At 38.5% G+C, this 19,937-nt stretch overlaps 1 protein-coding gene across 3 annotated transcripts in view; it reads left to right on the forward strand.

Annotated features, from left to right (window-relative positions):
* The first annotated feature begins 208 nt into the window (after positions 1–208).
* The window catches only part of GRPR (gastrin releasing peptide receptor), a 45,240-nt gene continuing 25,511 nt past the window's right edge, over positions 209–19,937 (forward strand). For 2 of the 3 annotated variants that reach the window (XM_016944000.3, XM_054676363.2), the window contains exon 1: positions 304–1,127. In XM_016944000.3, coding sequence (XP_016799489.1) covers positions 715–1,127 — 413 coding nt within the window. In that variant the 5' untranslated portion in view covers positions 304–714. Of the gene's footprint in view, positions 1,128–19,937 lie in introns of all 3 variants that reach the window. The other variant, XM_520952.6, reaches the window with a different exon arrangement.

Genomic DNA, 19,937 nt, shown 5'->3' on the forward strand with positions numbered 1-19,937 from the left:
AGAATGCTAGCAACATTTATTAAATACCTACCCTAGGTGCTATGTGCTTACATGAGAAGCCAAAGGTATCTGTTAAGCTAGGTAGGAACTGCAGTCGGCTGGTTGCTTTTCATCTGGAGAAAGCAGGCAACTGGGCAGTGATTGAAGTGTCCAGCAGGGGGCTGGCATTCTCTGTCTATAAGTAACACTGGTTCCTCTTCAGAGCCTCAGCTCAGCGGAGCTGCCGTTTGCTGGTGAAGCCCGTGACGTGCAAAGCATCCTGCCTATAGGATTTGAGGATTTCTCAGTGCAGTTTTTTTCTACCCACTTTAAACCTCCAGATTCTAAATATCAGGAAAGACGCTGTGGGAAAATAGCAGGCCAAAAGTTCTTAGTAAACTGCAGCCAGGGAGACTCAGACTAGAATGGAGGTAGAAAGAACTGATGCAGAGTGGGTTTAATTCTAAGCCTTTTTGTGGCTAAGTTTTGTTGTTGTTAACTTATTGAATTTAGAGTTGTATTGCACTGGTCATGTGAAAGCCAGAGCAGCACCAGTGTCAAAATAGTGACAGAGAGTTTTGAATACCATAGTTAGTATATATGTACTCAGAGTATTTTTATTAAAGAAGACAAAGAGCCCGGCATAGATCTTATCTTCATCTTCACTCGGTTGCAAAATCAATAGTTAAGAAATAGCATCTACGGGAACTTTTAGGTGGGAAAAAAAATCTAGAGATGGCTCTAAATGACTGTTTCCTTCTGAACTTGGAGGTGGACCATTTCATGCACTGCAACATCTCCAATCACAGTGCGGATCTCCCCGTGAACGACGACTGGTCCCACCCGGGGATCCTCTATGTCATCCCTGCAGTTTATGGGGTTATCATTCTGATAGGCCTCATTGGCAACATCACTTTGATCAAGATCTTCTGTACAGTCAAGTCCATGCGAAACGTTCCAAACCTGTTCATTTCCAGTCTGGCTTTGGGAGACCTGCTCCTCCTAATAACGTGTGCTCCAGTGGATGCCAGCAGGTACCTGGCTGACAGATGGCTATTTGGCAGGATTGGCTGCAAACTGATCCCCTTTATACAGCTTACCTCTGTTGGGGTGTCTGTCTTCACACTCACGGCGCTCTCGGCAGACAGGTAAGTACAGGCTGAAAGTTACATGCTCTCCAAGGGTGATAGACGCCTGGGTAAATGAACTACCATGTCGGGACAGGGAGCTGATTGCACAAGGGAAGTTTTACTCAAACACGGATTCCCTTCCAGGAGGGTTTTTATTCTGGGCATGACTTCTTGAGTGTAACATATTGGTTTAAGAAAGAAAAGTGAATGATGGGGACAGAAGGAGACAGATGAGAAAAAAAAAAATCTCTAAGCAGAAAACTGAGGTGCCTTTTTCTGGAGACATATCTATTTAGCATTGCCTTTTCCTAACTTCTCCCTCCTTGCAAAATTAATTGACCAGTGAGAAAGACAATCACACCCAATAGAGTTTAAACCTCAGGCAAATGTTTTTTAGGAGCAATTGAAACCCCTCAGAGAACAGGAAAGTTCCACTGGATTTCTTCAAAACGTTCTTTCAGAAATAACCAAGAGGAGAAAATAAGCCTCATTTCTCTGAAATTCATTTTCCTCAGACAGTTTAACTTTTCTCACAGCTGATTTTGAATTTGACTCTCTGTGATAGAACAATTGTATGCCGGTTTTCCTAAGTCTCTCTTAAATGAAATCAAACATTATTTGAGTTTTTAAAATTTTCTGGAGAAAGCTCTATTCAAGGTTGATTTCTAATTTTAATATCTTTATTGACAATACTTCATATACCATGCTTTTGGGGCTTATTGTGGGGAGGAAGAGGGAGTTCACTACAGTTTTTTATTCTGGGAAATATACATATTTGCAAACTGCATTTCTTGTGTGAGCACATTGCATAAAAGTTTACGTTTATTTAGTCTTAAAACTATATATTCATTCTTTGAACATTTATCAAGTGTCTAGCATGTAAGAAACACTTACCTGAATTAACAAGTCAAGAAATAGCTGCAGGTTGTTCACATAAATTACTGAACATACTTTATGTACTTCTGTGTTCTGGAAATTGGACATAGTAATGAATAGACTTTCAGACACAGCATAGACCATATGGTCAAACCCAGAAAAACTGCTGCAATGAACCTAGGCTATAAATTTTTCACTTATAATCAACTGTATGTTATGTGTTAAAGATACAGAAGGATTTGAGAGTGTTCTGGAAAAGACATAGATGCTGCTCTTGAAAGTTTGTACTCCGAAGAAAATGTCCCACATTTTAATACATGTGGTGCTGGATTCTCATTTTGTAGAGGAACAAACAGTCCTCAGGTGATCTGGCTTTGTTGAGTAATGGACAAATAAAGATAGTGTTATCAGTATTTATAGATATGTGTTTATGCTTAGCTACCTGAAGCACACTGCCCAGCACACGACATTTTCAAAGTCTGAAAAGTAATAGCACAGAAGTAAGGTTTGCACATTGTACCGACTGGACAGAGTTTCTCCATTCCCTCCATTCCCCTTCGGCTTGCACAACCTCCCCTGCACATCTGCCCACAGATACCAATGACCACAGACGGTTTCATGTATTGATTCAGGGCTGGCAAACTCTGGAGCTGGCAGAAGGGCTGTGGCTTGTTACCAATGGCCGAGGGCTCTTCAGGATGAGGGTAATTTTCTTAATGGGAAGGAGAGATTTTGGTTTCCGGGTTGGTGAGTGCAGTGGTACAGATGGTGTTTACTCTCTTCTTAGGGAGAAAAACAGAAAGGAAAGTGAGGGCATGAACTGTAAAGATGCAGCTGCAGGGAACTCTTCTCTGGAGTTTCAAAGCAGACCAAGTTCACCATCAACAGAAAGGGAAAGCTCTTTCAAAAGCCAGGTTGCACTCCTTCGCGGCTCCAGTGTGTTCCCAGTAAGTTTATAGTTACTGCCTGTCCTTGCCAAGTTCAGAAATTACTAGAAGCTCCCATATAGCTAACTTTTTGTGTTTTGCTAAGTCTTTAAAAAGCTGATGGATCACCTGAATCACAGGTAGTGCATCTAACCAATTCCAATAGAAAGAATAGGTATTGAGCTAAATGATTAAGACTGTACTTTTTTTCTATTCATCTCATTTTTGAAAACAATGGGATTCTTCTATCTTATATCTCTGAGGTTGGCAGGGCAAATATATATTCTATATTATTTTTTCTTCTCAACAAGGTGTAATCCATATACACAGTAAACTGAACAAGTAACAGCTCAATATATTTTTACATATGTCTATAGAACTGCATAACCAGATGGAGATATAGAACAGTTCCAGCATCCCCCAGAGTTTCTCTTATGCCCTTTCCTAGTTAATACCCCCATACAGAGGCAATCACTATTCTGATTCCAATCACCATAGGTTATTTTTGCCAGTTCTTTAATCTCATATAAATGGAATCATATAGCAAGTACTCCTTTGTATCTATCTTCTTATGCTTATCATTATCTCTGTGATATTCACCTGTATTAATATGTGTAACAGTGTGGTTTGTTCTTTTTAATTGTGTGTGGTGTTCCATTGTATGAATACACTTTGGTTTATTTATTCCTTCTAATACCGATGGACACTGGGTTGTTTTTAGTTTGGGGATGATGATAACCTGCTCTGGACATTCTTATTCATGTCTTTGGGGAAACATAAGTGTTTATTTTTCTTGGATATATGTCTGTGAGTGAAATTGCTGGGTTATAGGGGTCTATATTTACTAAATATTGTCAGTTTTCAAGGTGGTAGTCTGTATTAGGTAGATTGGTGAAAAAGTGAATGAACCAGAAGACCCTCCAAACCAGATGATCACCAGAGTCACAGGGGAGCTTTAAAAACATACAGATTCCTAGGCCCTGTCCTAAATCTACTGAATTCAGGGTTCTGAGGCATGAGTGGGGCACATAGTGATAACCATCCATCCCTGCCCCCTATACATTGCCCAGCATTGCCAGTCCTCATTCCAGCTTCCCTTCTGCAGCTCCCCCCTTCACTGGGTGAATTCGAGTCTTTGTCAATATGAAAAGAATATCAAGTTTCTAGAAAAGTTTACACTGGCATCACCGGGTAAAAGGGAGACTTCAAGGCAGTCCCAGAAACCAGAATTCTGGGGATTTGCACAGCTGAGCAGTTGTAGGTTTGCATTCAACCACCTTCAATATTGATCCCCATCCTCCGTCTCCTCCCATGCTTTCTGTCCTTACACACACACTGATATCCTCATACACAGTGGTTGCACTGATGTGTTCCTGGCTCTGTTTCCTGGCTTATGCTGTGTCCCACCCGCTCTCCAGAATGCTTTCTCCTTTCCTAAATACAGACTGTATTCCTCATCCCATGTGGCATTTGGGCTTGGAATGGGTATCAACAAACCTGCATTTTAGACATTTTCCTGCCATTACTACCTGTATGAGAAAGTGGGACTAAGTCACTTAACTCTCTGACCTTAGTTTAATCATCTATAAAATGATGGAGTCGAGCTAGGCAATGTCTATGGTCCCTTCAAGTTCTAAAATCTTGTGATTGTTTTTTCTATCTTCTTGTCTATCATTCAGAATCTGATTCAAATCTCCTCCTTAAAGCCCTAAGTTGAGCCATTCTAGCTCAAATTTCCTGACCCTCTTGAAATATCAGACTTATTATCTGAGACATGAATTATCTTGTGACACCTTTTATATTGCTGTTTTGAAGTGTTTTGTTTGTCTGTTTATTTTAGCCTCTCATATATTCATTGCTTTACATTTTTTAGGTAGATTATTAAGAATGTTGAAGGCAGAGATTTTTAATATATTCTTAAATCTTCCATAGTGCCCCTCAAGTTTTCTTGTGCCAAATGGGTGATCAATAAATATTGACTAATTAAAATTATGTTTAGTTAATGCATACAATTTTCCTCTTTCTTATTCTTCATTCTATTTTGAGGATTAATCTGAAAGCATACTCTTAAAAATAATGTATTGGCTGGGCGCAGTGGCTTGCGCCTGTAATCCCAGCACTTTGGGTGGCCAAGGTGGGTGGATCACTTGAGGTCACGAGTTTGAGACCAGCCTGGACAACATGGTGAAACCTCGTCTCTACTAAAAATACAAAAATTAGCCGGGTGTGGTGGCAGGAGCCTGTCATCCCAGTTACTTGGGAGGCTGAGGCAGGAGAATTGCTTGAACCCAGGAGGCGGAGGTTGCAGTGAGCCGACATTGTGCCACTGTACTCCAGCCTGAATGACAGAGCAAGACTCCATCCCAAAATAATAATAATAATAATAATAACAATAACGTATCACATAGTCACCTGCTCATCTGTTCTCTATTAAGCTCTCATTATCTGGGTAAATGAAAGAAAAACTATTTTTTGTGGGTCAGTAAGTAGATTCAGGGGATAAATAGATGGGTGGATGGATGGATAGATGGCTGGCTGGCTGATTGGGTGGGTTACATGTATGAGTGGACAGATGGATGGATAGATGGCTGGCTGGCTGATTGGGTGGGTTACATGTATGAGTGGACAGATGGGTGGATAGATGGATGAATGGTTGGATAGATGGAGATATTTTTTACATACTGGTCCTTCCTATTAGATGTCCACCTTTGTGCTAGGTGCCTCATTATTATGTAAATGAAATTTGAGACCTGAATTGGACCCTCAACAGAAAAAGGGTGAGAGTGGTTTGTGTTTTCTTTTCCAGTAAGTGTAAGGTTTAAAGCTGAATTTAATGTTGACAACATATATAATGCCCAAGTTATATTAAGCCTGCTTCAGTGCCATTATTCAGTGTTATTTTTACTAGAATGGGGCTGGCAGAATGGATTCTAAGGACAGATGGATATGGCAGTTCCACTGTAACATGATTCTTCTTTGATTCTATGGAAAGACTGGTTATAAGTTTCTTTGTTATTTGGAATGTGGAAAGAAACAGGAAGGTGTTATATTTCTGCAAACTTCTTGAAGTACAGATTCTTTGAATTTTCTGCAAGGAATGTATGTGATAACATGGTTTGTAGCTTTCCCGACATCTAGAGTTCTATGGTCTAACTTGGTAGCCACTAACCACATGTAGCTATTTAAATTTGCATTTAATTTAAATGAAATGGAAAATTTCATTTCCTCATCACACCAGCCACACATCAAGTGCTCAGTAGCCACATGTGGCTAGTGGCTACTCTATTGGGCAGTGGAGACAGAGAACACTTCAGTCATTGCAGAGGGCTCTATTGGACAGTTTAGAAAAGAGTTTGCTATATGCTTTGGGGTCCAAATTTCTTCCCCAGGATACACGTTTGCTCCTCTCTCTCACAGAGGGTATCAGGAATTCCTCAGATAGGCAAATATCAAATGCCTCCCAGCTGCACAGGCTCTTTCTGTCTGTGAAATATCTTCTGTTGGAAGACACACACAAGTGAAGAGGGAAGAAATGAAGCAGCCCCATATCATCTGTAGTCACAGGCTTGGGGAATTTAGGCATCTCATTGATGAGGTTTTGAGGCTTTCCAAAGACATGAGGGGTCAGCTTTCCAGGTCTCCACTGTGAACTTGTGTCTGATCCTTTCATTCTTTCTTGTAGGTCCTCTTCCAGCTGCCAGTCTCTCTTTTATATCCCCCTGTCCCAAGACTTGCCAGAACAAACACTGCTCTAGCCAAACTCTTCTCACTGCCTCCCACATGTGCCACCAGACTTCTCCCCTCTCTAACTTCATTTCCCCTTCTCTGATGGCTGGGCCCTATTCTTTCCATCTACCCAAATCCTATCAATCCTTCAAGGGATAGTTCAAGTCCTTTCTCTTCTATGAAGCATTCCCTGATCTTTGGCTTTCATTGATTTTTTTTCCTTCCTAAGATGTTTCTGCCTGTATTGTTCATTAAATGTCAAATCTATCCTGTACTACTAGGTCTTTGTTAGAGATGTGTTTTATACTTCCTTAATCGTATGGGGTGGTTCATAGGGATCTGTGTCTTCTACAGTAGCCAGGCCCACTCTGCATTCAGTAAGAGTACAATAACTACACCTTGGTTGATGTTTGAGCAGTGACAAAAGGATAAAGTCCAGCAGCTAGAAGTAAAAGTCATCTTGAAGTTCACACCCTTGTTTGACACAGAGACCAAAAGAGGTGATGGGATTTAACTTTGTCACAACAAATTCAGAATGGACTCAGATTAGAAAGAACCCTTTCATCCTCATTCCAAGTCTTAATTCCTTCAGGGGAACTGGAAACTTTTCTTCAGAAGCCATCAAACACAGAGTCTGATTCCATTTCCCTTTTCTGGACAGTGGGAGCTACTGATGCCAAAACCTACCCTTCTGAAGGAAAATACCCTGAGTGACTCCAGGGTAATCCCCTTCTAATGGGGTCACCCCAGTAATTCCAAAGGCTCCTTTACCATTCTGGAGGCCCAGCTTCATTGATTGCAAGGAGATTGGCCCCTTTCTCACAAGAGAAGACTTACTTAATATCATTCCTTGTAAAGCATCCTTCTAGAAATGCTTTACAAGAAAGTCCCTCTGCTGGAACCAGTTTACATAAGCTGCCAGTTCATAACTTCTGTATAGTTTGATTTTTCTGAAACACATGCTGCCCCTCTCTGGAAGGAAACTCAACTCATGTCTCTCCACGGCAATGGAACTACCACAGCTGCCAGCAGCCTCTGGGAGTGATGAGAGGACAGGTGCTGTTGAAGTGAGGTTTCCCAGCAAGGCTCTTTCAAGCGGATCAGGAGAGGAGAAGGGCAGCAAAGAACTTTGACCTTGTCTCTCACTTGTTATCTTTTAAAGTGTTAGGCTTTTATGTGACTAATTAAGTATCATTTCTGGCAACTTAATATGCATAGAGGCAAAAAAGAAAGCACAAGCTTGATCATGAAACATAGAGTATAGCCTGAAAGGACTCCCTGCTGAGGTTTTTTGAACTGTGCCTGTCAATAACATCCTTTGAAAATAGGCTAAATTTACATTTTTGAACTTGTAAGTCCTCCTATGTGTGGGGTTTGCATAAATTCTCTCTTAATTAAAACACATGTTTTTCAGAATAAAAGAAAAAAAAATTCTCCATTTCTTCTTTTTATCTCCTAGTAATAATAGAACAAGGGATTTTGAAGAAGTTCATTTCACATATTACACATCATTTCCTGTAGGAGGTCTTCCTTGGCCACTGAATCTGAAGAAATAACCAATACTACCCCATAATCCAATTTCTTTTTTTCAGGTCTACTGAGGCGTAGTTTATATACAATAAATTTTTTACATTTGTATGAATTTTGACAAACATACAGTCACATCACTACCACCACCAGCACAGTCAAGATAGAGGACATTTTCGTCATCCCCCAATTCTATCATGCCCCTTTGTAATCTATCTCCTTCCTCCACCTACAGATCCTGGCAACCACTGATCATTTCCAGAATGTCATGTGAATGATATCACATAGTATGTAGCTATTTTAGGTCTGGCTTCTTTTAACTCACTTTTTGCACGTATCAGTAATCCATTTCTTTTTATTGCTGAGAAGGATTCCATTGTATGGATATTCCACATTTTGTTTATCCATTCTCCAGTTAATGAGCATTAGGGTTGTTTTTGGTTTGGGTGATTATGAATAAATCTGCCATAAACATTCTTGTACAGTTTTTGTATGGATATATGTCTTCATTTCTTTTGGGTAAATATCATCCAGTATTATTTTCTTGAGAATTATTTTGTTCATTTGTTTGTTTACTCTCTGTCTGCCACCACTAGAATATAAGCTCCAAAAAAGTGGGAGGCCATCTCATTCTTTGGTGTATTCTCTGACACTGGAACAGTCCCTAACCTGTAGTAGGTGCTTGATAAACATTTGTTGAATTGATGAATGGATGGATGCATGAAGAGAGGAATAAAGGAATTAATGAATTCTAGTAGGTCCTACTGGGTAAACCCAGAATACTGGATTATGGTCTGTAAATCATGTTGCTCATTACTTTTCATGATTAACAGAGTGATTGCAGGAGAACAATGGTTCCAACCCTAGATGACAAGAGTTTATCCAGATTTTATGGGGACTCTTGGGGTGGGGGCATTTTTAAAGAAAAACCAAATAAAATTATGACTACAAAATTAGGGAGAGAAGTGGATATTTTAAAACCTTTAGAAATCACACATTAGATTTAGAAATCATAATAAATCACACATTTAAATAAGCTGCTAAATTTCACCAACATCATAAAATCCAGAAAAAGAATATAATATCTATTAAATAACTGTCTGACACACCTCTGTCATACTTGTTTTCTTAAATATTTTGGCTTCACCCTCATTTGTCTCCCTTTAAAATGACATTATTTGGTAAAATCCATTTCTATAGAGAAAATAGAAGGAGGAGGTCAGTCTTCTAGCATGGTTGATTAAAATTGTCTTTTTATTAATGTGAGATTAGAAAAACTTTCTTTCAACTTCATATCTCATTATTGGTAGTGTCATATATATGTTTAGGATTAACATCAAACTTGGAAAAGCCATTATCAAATTTCTTTCTTATCTGGACTGTAAAAACCCAAAGCATTTCAAGTTTTCTTCTGCGTTGAGTAATCTTAAATACTTATTCAATTGATGATTCCTAGTAACCTATTTTTCATGGATATCTTCACATTATGAGTTTTGTGCTATCTCCATCAATGTCAGTATTTTGTGAGTTTGCACAACATCTGTGACTTTACACAAATATATTCGCTATTTGTAATTTGGCTACATGTTTCTGCCCTATAAACACAGACACTCATAAATTCAATTCTACTCATATATTCGGATTTAAATCTACCATCTTATTGTTTGATTTCCATTGATCTCACCTGTTTCATAACATTTTTTCCTTCCCTTCTTGCTTTCTTTTAAATTAGATATTTTAATTATTCTATTTCCCCTGTCTCTGAGTTTGTTAATTATACAAACTCTTCTTAATTTCTTTTAGGGGCTTCCCTAGAGTTTACAACAGCGTGTATCCCTGATAGAATCTACTACAAATTGGAACTTTCCTACTTCCTGGACAATGTAAAAATAATAGGACACTTTTAACTTCATTTAAAATTCCCTCTTGCCTTTTTGTTGGTTATTGTGATTCTATAGTTTAATTCTCTCTAGATTTAAAAACCTACATTATTTTTACTGTTTGTACATACTTTACATATACTCACATATTTACCTTTAGATTTAGATTTAGATTCCGTTTATTTACCTTTCCTGTTGTTCTCCATTCTTTCCTGTATCTCTGTGGCTTCATCTGAGATCACTTTACTTCTCCCCAAAGATCTTCCTTCAGTATTTCATTTAGTGTACATATTTTCTCAGTCTTTGTTTGTCTGAAAGTGTCTTTGTTTCATGTACTTTTGGAGGATATTTTCAGTGGGCATAGAATTCTAGGTTGGCAGTTCTTATCTTTCAGCACATTGAAGTTGCCATTCATTGTCCTCTTACTGTATCTGACAGTCATATGTCAGTTTTATTGTTGCTCCTTTAACGGTATTGATTTTTTCTCTTGGACTGATTTTAAGATTTTTCTCTTTCTTTCTGATTTTCAGCAGTATTACTATGATGCACTTAGGCATGATTTCCTTTGTATTTCTGCTGCTTGGAGTTCATAGCATTTCTTAAATCTGTGGCCTGAAGATTTTAATTAGTTTTGGAAAATTCTCAACCATTACAACTTCAACTATTGCTTCTATCTCATTATCTCTTTCCTCTCCTTCTTTGTCTTGGCTACAGATAAATAGAATAACTACAGGTTAACTTTAAGCTTTTAAAGTGTTTTCCCCTTTGGTTATCTTTGCTTTTACTAAGGCAGGCAATTTCATACTAGAGTCAGACCTCTGTTACTGAGAAGTATTTTAAGCACAATTTCATTTCACCATTTTGCCATGTCCCATAAATTTCCTACTCTCTTTTCTGTATTTGCCATCTTTTTTTCCTCACTGTACTTCAGTCTGGCCATTTTCAGTTCTCTAATCCTTTCTTCAGTTGTGTCTAGGCTGCTTCTGAAGCTTCCATTTAATTCTTCATTTCAGTTATTATATATTGCAATTCTAGAATTTTCATTTTGTTCCATTTTGTAGTTTAATTTCTCAAATTAGTCCGAATATATTTTAAAATACCTTTCTGGTAAGCCTAATATGTAGAACCTCTATAAATCTGTTTCTATTTATGTATCAAGAATTATAGATAATTTGAGGCTCTAGATGGTATTATCTTCCAGAAGAGATTAGCTTTTGCTTCTTGAAGGTAATTAGGAAGTGGCATTACATCTGATGCAGTCAGGGATTGAACAGATTGAAGGATGGACTTTGGTTTTTGTGAGAGTTGGTCTATTTAATCTAGTTTTCCCCTGTCACTGAGGCTTACCCTTTCAGGCATCTCAACTAAAAGCCTGAGGTGTTAACCTGGGCTTCTCTCCTTGGTGGGCCCTGGACTCTACTTATTGTTCTCCTTCATCCTAAAACTCCTGGAAGCTCGGATCAGCTCTCCCTTTCTCTGCTGCTGCTTGACATTTGGTTAATGCCTTAAGGGGGAAATGATGCTGAATAACAACTTCACGTTTTTGCACATCATTTCTCTCCAGGACTTTGGACTCTCAAATCCCTATTACCTTGGTATTTCTCTGATGTTTTCAAATAGATTTTTAAAACTTTTCCTTCCAGGAGAGTTTGCCATCAAAAAGAGTACATGCTATACTACTACCTCCCTTAAAGACCTGATCTGCTGCCCTCAAAACTACACACATCCCAGTTTCTTTAAAGAGGCATTCAGAGCTACCTATTCAGACCTATGGGATCAACATTCACAGCCTCAAATTATCTCAGCAATTTTGAGTGTGAGAAGTGAGTTCTGGCTAACCTCAAAGTGAGTAAGTCAGGAATCTCAACTGATGCCTGCCGCAGGGGACACTGCCAAGCATGTAGGTACATCAAAGCCTCTGGGATCTTTAAACTAAGCCAGGACTTTTAGCCCCAATAAGCAGGAGCTACAAATGACATTTTGCTATTCAGTGATTGATAACAGCTAAAATTTCATGGGAAGGAAAGAGCCAGAATGTTCCTAAGGTACATTTCTTTAAACTTCACATCTTTATTACTTTTTCTGTCTTTCTTTGTCTTTTTTCTCTTTTTTAATATTGTTTTTGTATTGTACTCAGGCTAGCTGGCCAGTGGTGATAGCTAAAGATTACATGGGAAAGAAGTAGGGGGAAAATGCAAAATTTGTCACATAAAGAATTTATTTTCCAATGTGAGGAGAATTTACTGTGACAATATTGTGTGTATGTGACTCACTTCTTTCTTCATGCTGTCTACATAGAATAACTACAGATCAACTTTAAGCTTTTCAAGGTTTCTTTTTTCCATTTGGTGGTGGTGATTTTTTAATTGAGTCAGGCTGTTTCATATTAGCCACAGGCCTCTGTTATGAGAAATACTTTAAATACAATCTTAAAACAATAGAAAATTATGTACAAAACAAAATCACAGTAGTTACCCCATGAGTACATATGGGAAATGCTTATTTCTTTTTAAATAAATGGTGATCAGAACAGATTTCTAAGAATTTCATTATTATCTTTTCTTCTCCCTTTACACTTTAAATGATTGGAAACATCATAGAAAAACAGAAAAATCAGAATTTGGCATCGTTTCTTTCCTAGATTGTGAACAGAAGTGAAAATGAAGGTTAAAATGATGATTTAAGGAATACATGTACTGCGGGATGAAGACAAGTACAGTCAATATTTAGTTTTAAGTATTCTTTACTTGTGCTTTAAAAAGACCCGAGCATCTAAAGTGCTATAGGTAAACATAAAAATCTCTGCTGACTTGGGGATCAAGAGACCCAGGTCTAGTCTTGGTTCTCAGCTAACTGGCTGTGGGACTTCTCTGGGCCTCAGTCTCTGGTCTCAGTCTCCTCTTCTATGACCTCTAAGTTTTATATTCCATAGTTACATATGAAACAGATTTGTGATTAGACATTGACTCATTTGTCTGTACCAGGATAGCAGCACTTTATATGCTGACCTAGCAGCATCTATTCTAAGAGCTCTTCATAAAGGCATATGTCAGTATTCTTATATGGCTCATTAAGGGCTTTTCCTAGATGTATCTTGCTTCCCCAATTAGATTTTAAACCCTCAATGGCCGGGAACTATTATATCCATGGTGCCAAGCAGAGCCTGAGATGCCAAATTAGTACTTAAATATGCTGTTAGACTAAGCATCCTGAGCGATGAGTGCTTAGTACTGGAAGACCAACGACAGGGGTCAGTGGCCTATTGTCTTCATTATCATAAATTAATAAGTCTAACAGACGGTGCTGTGTGAGATGGAAAATGAGCTTACCTCTGTTTAAAGAAGGAACCAACAGCTTTGGTGTGGACAGGCAGAGAACAACAGAAATGGTAAAACTTTTGGCAAACATTTTCTGCAGCATATTAGGCTTTGTGGACCATAAGTCTCTATTGCAACTGCTCAATTCTACCCTCGTAGGGTGGAATCTGCCACAATGTGTAAACAAATATACATGGTGATGATACAATAAAGCATTATTTATGTACCTTGAAATTTGAATTTTATGAAATTTTTACATCTCAAAATGTTCTTTTGATTTTTTTCTCAACCATTTAAAATGTAAAAACCATTCTTAGCTCACGGGCCATATAAAAACAGGCAGTGGACCAGACTTGGTTGGTGGGTCTTAGTTTACTGTCCCTGATATAGAGTGTGCATGCTTTCTGGGGTGGTTATTTAGCAGTGAGAATTTCCTATTTGAATGGAGTGGGACCTAGGGGAATCCATGACCCCTTTCCAGTTAGCCAGGACAGACTTCCTAAGGAATATTATAAAGAAAAGGCATACATCTGTGTGATGCTTCAGGGTTTTGAGGCACTGTCATATCATGAACATTAACTTTTTAGATCATTTGGAATCCTTATCATTATCCCTGTTTTTAGATGGTGAAATGAGGGTTCTACATCACACGATTAGCAAACAGTGAAATTGAGAATCAAGCTGAAGTCTTTAAGCCAAGTGTCTTTTCCAGCATGACCTGGGTCCCGTGTGATGCTAACTGTTGTTTAAATGAAACAAGTAAGAGGGTTTTAAATGGAGGTTTAGCTGGATTCCAATTTCCATGGGTGGCAGACATGAGGGCAGGGCCTGGTAAATTGTTTACTAGGGAAGTAAAGGTGTAAACAGATGCTTCTCACCACCTCCTTTTAATGTTTCTCCATCATGCAAAGTGCTGCTTTCTCTAAGGTCTTTTCATTATAGGCTCATGTGAGCAAGTTGCCTTAAAATTGTCAAAAAGAGGAACTGAGTTTGGGAGAATCACTTCTTTGGTTACCCCCAGTGATTTTTCTAGTCTTGAAATGATTAGAGAAATAGGAAGTGTTTTGGCTCTAGGAGATCTCTTGGGAAAAGGCTAATAAACTGGTATCCAGAGTGATTTTGGGTAAAAGGGCTTGAGAGTAGTGTGTGTGACTGGGAGCATGGCAGGGGAGGAATGGGTTGTCTTGAGCATCTTGAACCCATTTCCTTATCTGAAAGGAAGACATTACAGGCCAGACAAATTGGATGAATAGTTCTAGATTTTTAGTTTTAGTCATTTATTTATTTCATAAATAAAGTAGGCAGAAAATGAACAAGACCTAGACTCTACTCTTAAGAAACTGATACTCCTGTTACTCAGGGTACATCAACCTTCTTAATTTCCAAAATGGAATGAGCATAAATGTCACTGAGTGTCCAGAGCTTATGCTTTGTTTAAACTCTTGTGTACCTAGCATAGGACCATGCAAAAGTAGCTGCTTAAGGTATGCTTTGGGTTGGGATTTGTATATGCTAGAGGTATTACTTTTTGGGAAGTAAGGGGTGCTTTGTGTCATTTTAGCATGATGTGTTGCACTGAAGCTAATTGTAGGAAGAACCTGTGGAAGCAGGGACATTGCCCTCTAGCGAGCACCAAGGTTCTTTGAAAAGTCATGGTGCCCAGAAGCATGAGCAGAGCACTGCCTGTTTGCTAGAAGGGTCTTGGACATCTGTGTGAAACTGGGAGATGTTTATGCTATAGATCATTAAGAAAAGATACAGAATTGTATGCTCTCAATTCTGTACAAAAGACAAAAGGGAAAATTGGAAGGAAATATATCAAAACATGACATGCAAAACTTACAGATGATTTTTGTTTGTTTTTAGAATTCTCTACTAAGATTTTACAATAAGCTCTTTGTAGTTTGATAATAACTTTTTTGAATGAAAAACGTCCTTCAAAATAGCTAAATGCCTCCTAACCACCTTCCTTGTTGATGCTTTTGCTGACTCAGAGAGACTATTTCAGTTAGTTCTTACGATAACCCTGAAGTTGCATGATAACAAGCTTAAAAAGTATTTCATCTTTCTTCCCTTTCTTCTTTTCTTGCTGTTTTGTTTTTTTCTTTTTAAAATTGTACTGGGGTAAATTATACATAACAAAATTTGCCCTTTTAACCATCTTTAAGTGTATAGTTCAGTGGCAGTAAGGACATTCACAGTGCTGTGCAACTATCACTGTCATTCTTCTCCAGAACTTTCTTCATCTTCCCAAACTGAAGCTGTATGCCCATTAAGCAACAAGTCCCCTTATTTTTGTCATTTTCTTTTGTTTGCTTTCTTTTGTTTTATTTATGAATTTTGGGGGATCACATTTAGTACATCACTATTATTCATAGTGGGGATAAATTCAAAAGCATTAAATTTGAAGAAATGTCTGAGATTGAGCCCTGGTTCTTCCAGTTGTCAGCTATGTGACTTTGGGCAAACCACTTTGTAAGCTTCAGTTTCCTGATCTTTAAAATGGGGAGAGGATCATCTACTTTTAATATATCATAGGACTGTTGTAATTTTTGTAATGATGTAATTAAATAATATATGTTGACTTCTTTATGACATGTTACGATTCCTAGTCAAAAGAGTGAGTGCACCGTTAGCATGACTGCTGTTTAGGTTCATAGGGGAGCCAAGAGGTTGTCGTAGAAGTCTTGACCAGTTGACATTCTAGTGGACTCGCTTTCCTTTTCAGGAAATACAATAATAACCTTTTATTTAAATCCAACTTTTCCAACCCGCAGCCTGCGGACCACCTGCGGCCTGGGATGGCTTTGAATACGGCCCAACACAAATCCATAAACTTTCTTAAAACATGAGATTTTTTTGAGTTTTTTTTTTTTTTTTTTTTACTTATCAGCTATCGTTAGTGTATTTTATGTGTAGCCCAAGACAATCCTTCTTCTTCCAGTGTGGCCCAGGGAAGCTAAAAGATTGGGCACCCCTGATTTAAATAATGCTGTTTTTCAAAGTGTGTTTGAAAAATTTAGCTCATTTAAATCCTCGTCATACTAAGTAAGATTGGTATCTTTAGCTCTGTTTCACAGATGAAGAAAATGGAGGCATCAAAATCTTGCAGTTTAAAGTATGGACTCAGACGCTAGATGGTCTCTGTTTAAACCCCAGCTCTTCCACTTGCTAGCTGTATGACCGTGGACAAGTTACTTAACCTCTCAGTGCCTTCGTTTCTTCATGTGTTAAAAAAAAGATGACAATAGTAATACCTATCTTCTAGTATTGTTATGTAGGGGCAGAGGGAAAGCTTCCTCTAATTCTTGAAAAGTGTCGAGAACTTTGTGCTAGGCACACAGTGAGTACTATGTAAGTTTTTGTTAAATAACAAAAAATAAAAAGAAACGGAGACAACATGCTTTCACAAAAACAGTTAATCATAGAAGTGGGACTAGAGTGCAGGGTTCCCAGTCTTCATCCAGTCCCTCTCTCCCCGTCTTGGACCTCTGCACCATATGGTGATGCCTCACCAGCACTGCCAGGATCAACCTCCTGGGCCAGTGGTCCCAGTAAGCTACAAAGTTGGGTCACCATTTCACCATTTATAAAACCTTTCCCAAACATTTATTTAAATCTAGTGCTGTTAAATTTTTATAATTAGACACAGTGACTCATATGCCATGATGGTATTTTTGAGCTGTAATGATTCTTATTTTGGAAAAAAATGATAATGTATTTTATTATGATAATTTAGAAATTCCATTTTTATCCTTAATGATTTGAAATATATTTAAAAACTGAAAATTATCTGTGATATTTCATTTTCTATATATGTGTTTGATAAACTGACCGGATCAGGAGAAAAAATGTACATAGTGAGGGTGTCCATATCCCCTGGCACAACTCAGAGGTCACTTAGAGGGCTGGGCTTCCTGTGTTTCTCTGACCAAGGGTGATCTCTGGCCAAGGAAAGGTTTGGGGTAGGCTGAAGTGCCCCAGAATTACCACCAACAGACAATTGTCAACCAGAGATGAGAGTTGGTGGGTAAACAGCCCACCCACCTCATCCTTTGGTGGCACAGTTCTGGAACGTGTTAACTGTGGTTTCTCAGGGGATTCCCAGCAAGAATGTGCCCCAGTTGCCCACTGTGGTGCCCTTTACTGGCTTTTTCTACCTCCCTGTGCTTCCTGGCATCTTCTTCCAAATAAATTACTTGCACCTAAATCCTTGCCTCGGGGTCTGTTTGGAGGTGAACGACAATTTACAAAGGCAATTTATGACCCTGAATCTATTATCCCTTCCACCTAGAGCACGGTTAATTTTTCTTTGTCTTTGTGATTTTTTTTTCCCCCGTTCTCTGTGTATCTTCTTTGCTACGCAGTAAAGTAATTGCAGGCTGTGTCTAACTACAATTTGTAAATGGGATTTCGAAATGTTTTTCAAACATTTTGGCTCATAAAATTTTAACAAGTTATAAATACATGTTCTTCCTCCATAACATTTTTGAGGAATGAACAATGTGTGCCAGGATGTTTGAACACCTACTGAAATTAAATGGATTACTACTTTCCTTTGTCATTTCAAACATATCCACTGGCAACTGTAATATTTCATCCTGCATATACCTTTCTGATGGGCTCCCTTACAGGATTAGCATTGAGCTTTGAAATTGGATCACTCTGCTGAAACTCATTTTTGGCCCAAGGGTCAATAGTTGCCCAACTCCTTATGAGAAAGTGCCATAAGATGTCCAACAACGAATTGCATCTCTCTTTCCATTTTATCCCTAAGCTCCTACATCCCTCATATCCCAGGATCAGTACCTTCTCAATGTCAGTAGCTCTTTCTCTAGCCTTGTTCCAGCCTCTGGTTTCTAGTCCTTCACTGGTGCCATTTTTCACCTTGGCTCTAAGGTCAAGGTCTCACTCAGATGACCACTGCCGGCCCTGAGGCCTCTGAATATTTTAAAGAGCCCAGACACTGCTCTAGGCCTCAGGCCATAGGGAACTGCAAGGTGTGTATATGGGGGTGAAGAGAACCTTTGAAACCTTAGCCAAATTTTCTGGAAACTGTCTTCTGGGACAATGAACCCCAAAGTGAATTTCACATGCTCCCGGAGAGGTGTGGCCTGATCTGAGAGATAAGGGAGGAAAGTACCAGAGCCTCTATTTATATTGATTTTTATTTTAATAGAAGGATGAATTAAACATGAGTAATATGTAGTATCCAAATTGAGGCTCACCCACATCAGAGGATTCCTTATCACATGTGGCTCAGGCAGCAGGAGTGAGTGGCCCACTATCTAGAAGGCTCAAATAGGACACCCTTACTCTTCTTTGCACTTTTAGCTTAAGGGAAGGCATTGCCAAGTGATGCTTGTTGTGCATAATCTAGTTTTAATTAAAGTAACCTCTTCAAATGGGCAAGTGGCTTAAAAATATTCCTGCTGAAACAAAATAGACAAAACCAAACCCCACAGATTGTAGATGACATTAAAATTGCAAGCCCAAGAGAGTAATATGAATATAACAGAGAAGACACTTCTCTCATTCCCGGTATAGGCTCTAATCAGATATGACACATTCAATCACATCACAGTTATAATAAGCTTTTCTGGTGGCAAAAGGTTCACTGACAATAAACTAGGATAAAATATTTAACAAAAAATATTTAAAGTAGTCTTTAAAATTTTATTTTACTGTTAGCTCATCTTTTAAAAATTCTACATTTTAGCATGTTTTCTCCCTGACTTGTTTATGAACTCTTGTATAATACCCACCCACATTCAGTAATTACCATTTCCTAGATTTTTTTTCTCTTTCTTTCTGTGTGTATGTTGTTGTGTTTTGTTTTGCTGAGCTTTGGAAAGTAAGGTGCAAACATCCTCACCTTTCACCCCTAAGTATTTCAGTGTATATTTTCTGAGAACAAAGGTAGTCTTCCACACAACCCAATGCCACCGTCACATTGAATGAAATTAACAATAATTCCTGGTAACATAGAATGAAATTGTACCTAATATATTAGTACAGTAGTACATATATATAATTTATACATTAACATACATACAATGTAGGTGTATGTTCAATTTGTTATTACTTTCTTAAAGCTCTGTTCTTCAAGGATTTTTAAAGAATGGGGGTTGGTATACTTCCCTAAGTGCCCCCACTCCCCCTCCAACTTCCCACCACCCTTATTCCAGCTTCTTCTTGGGCATCCGAGTAGACTGACAAGGTCCAGATGAATGTGTCTGCAGGGAACTGGCCCAACTTGTGTTGCTAGCTGGAATATAACTTTTGTTCCTTTCTTCTCTTCTCCATCTCTTCTGTCTTCTCCCCTTTCATCTCCTCTCCTCCTCTCCCTTGCCTCCTTCTCTCCTATCGTCAAATTTCCTTTCTTTTTCTCTTGTTCCTTTTTTTTCTCTTCCCCTCCTTCCATCCCCTTATTTCCCCAGTGATTCTGCTCTTTTCCTTTTAGTCCCTCAGGCATTCCTGCTCATGTCTGACAGCAGAAAAGTTGGGGAATTATTTATTTAATTGCCCTTTTGCTGGAGCTCTTCACCCCTCCATGCCCTGTTGATCACACACTCA

Source organism: Pan troglodytes, chromosome X, assembly GCF_028858775.2.
Source record: "Pan troglodytes isolate AG18354 chromosome X, NHGRI_mPanTro3-v2.0_pri, whole genome shotgun sequence".
NCBI classification, from domain to species: Eukaryota; Metazoa; Chordata; class Mammalia; order Primates; family Hominidae; genus Pan; species Pan troglodytes.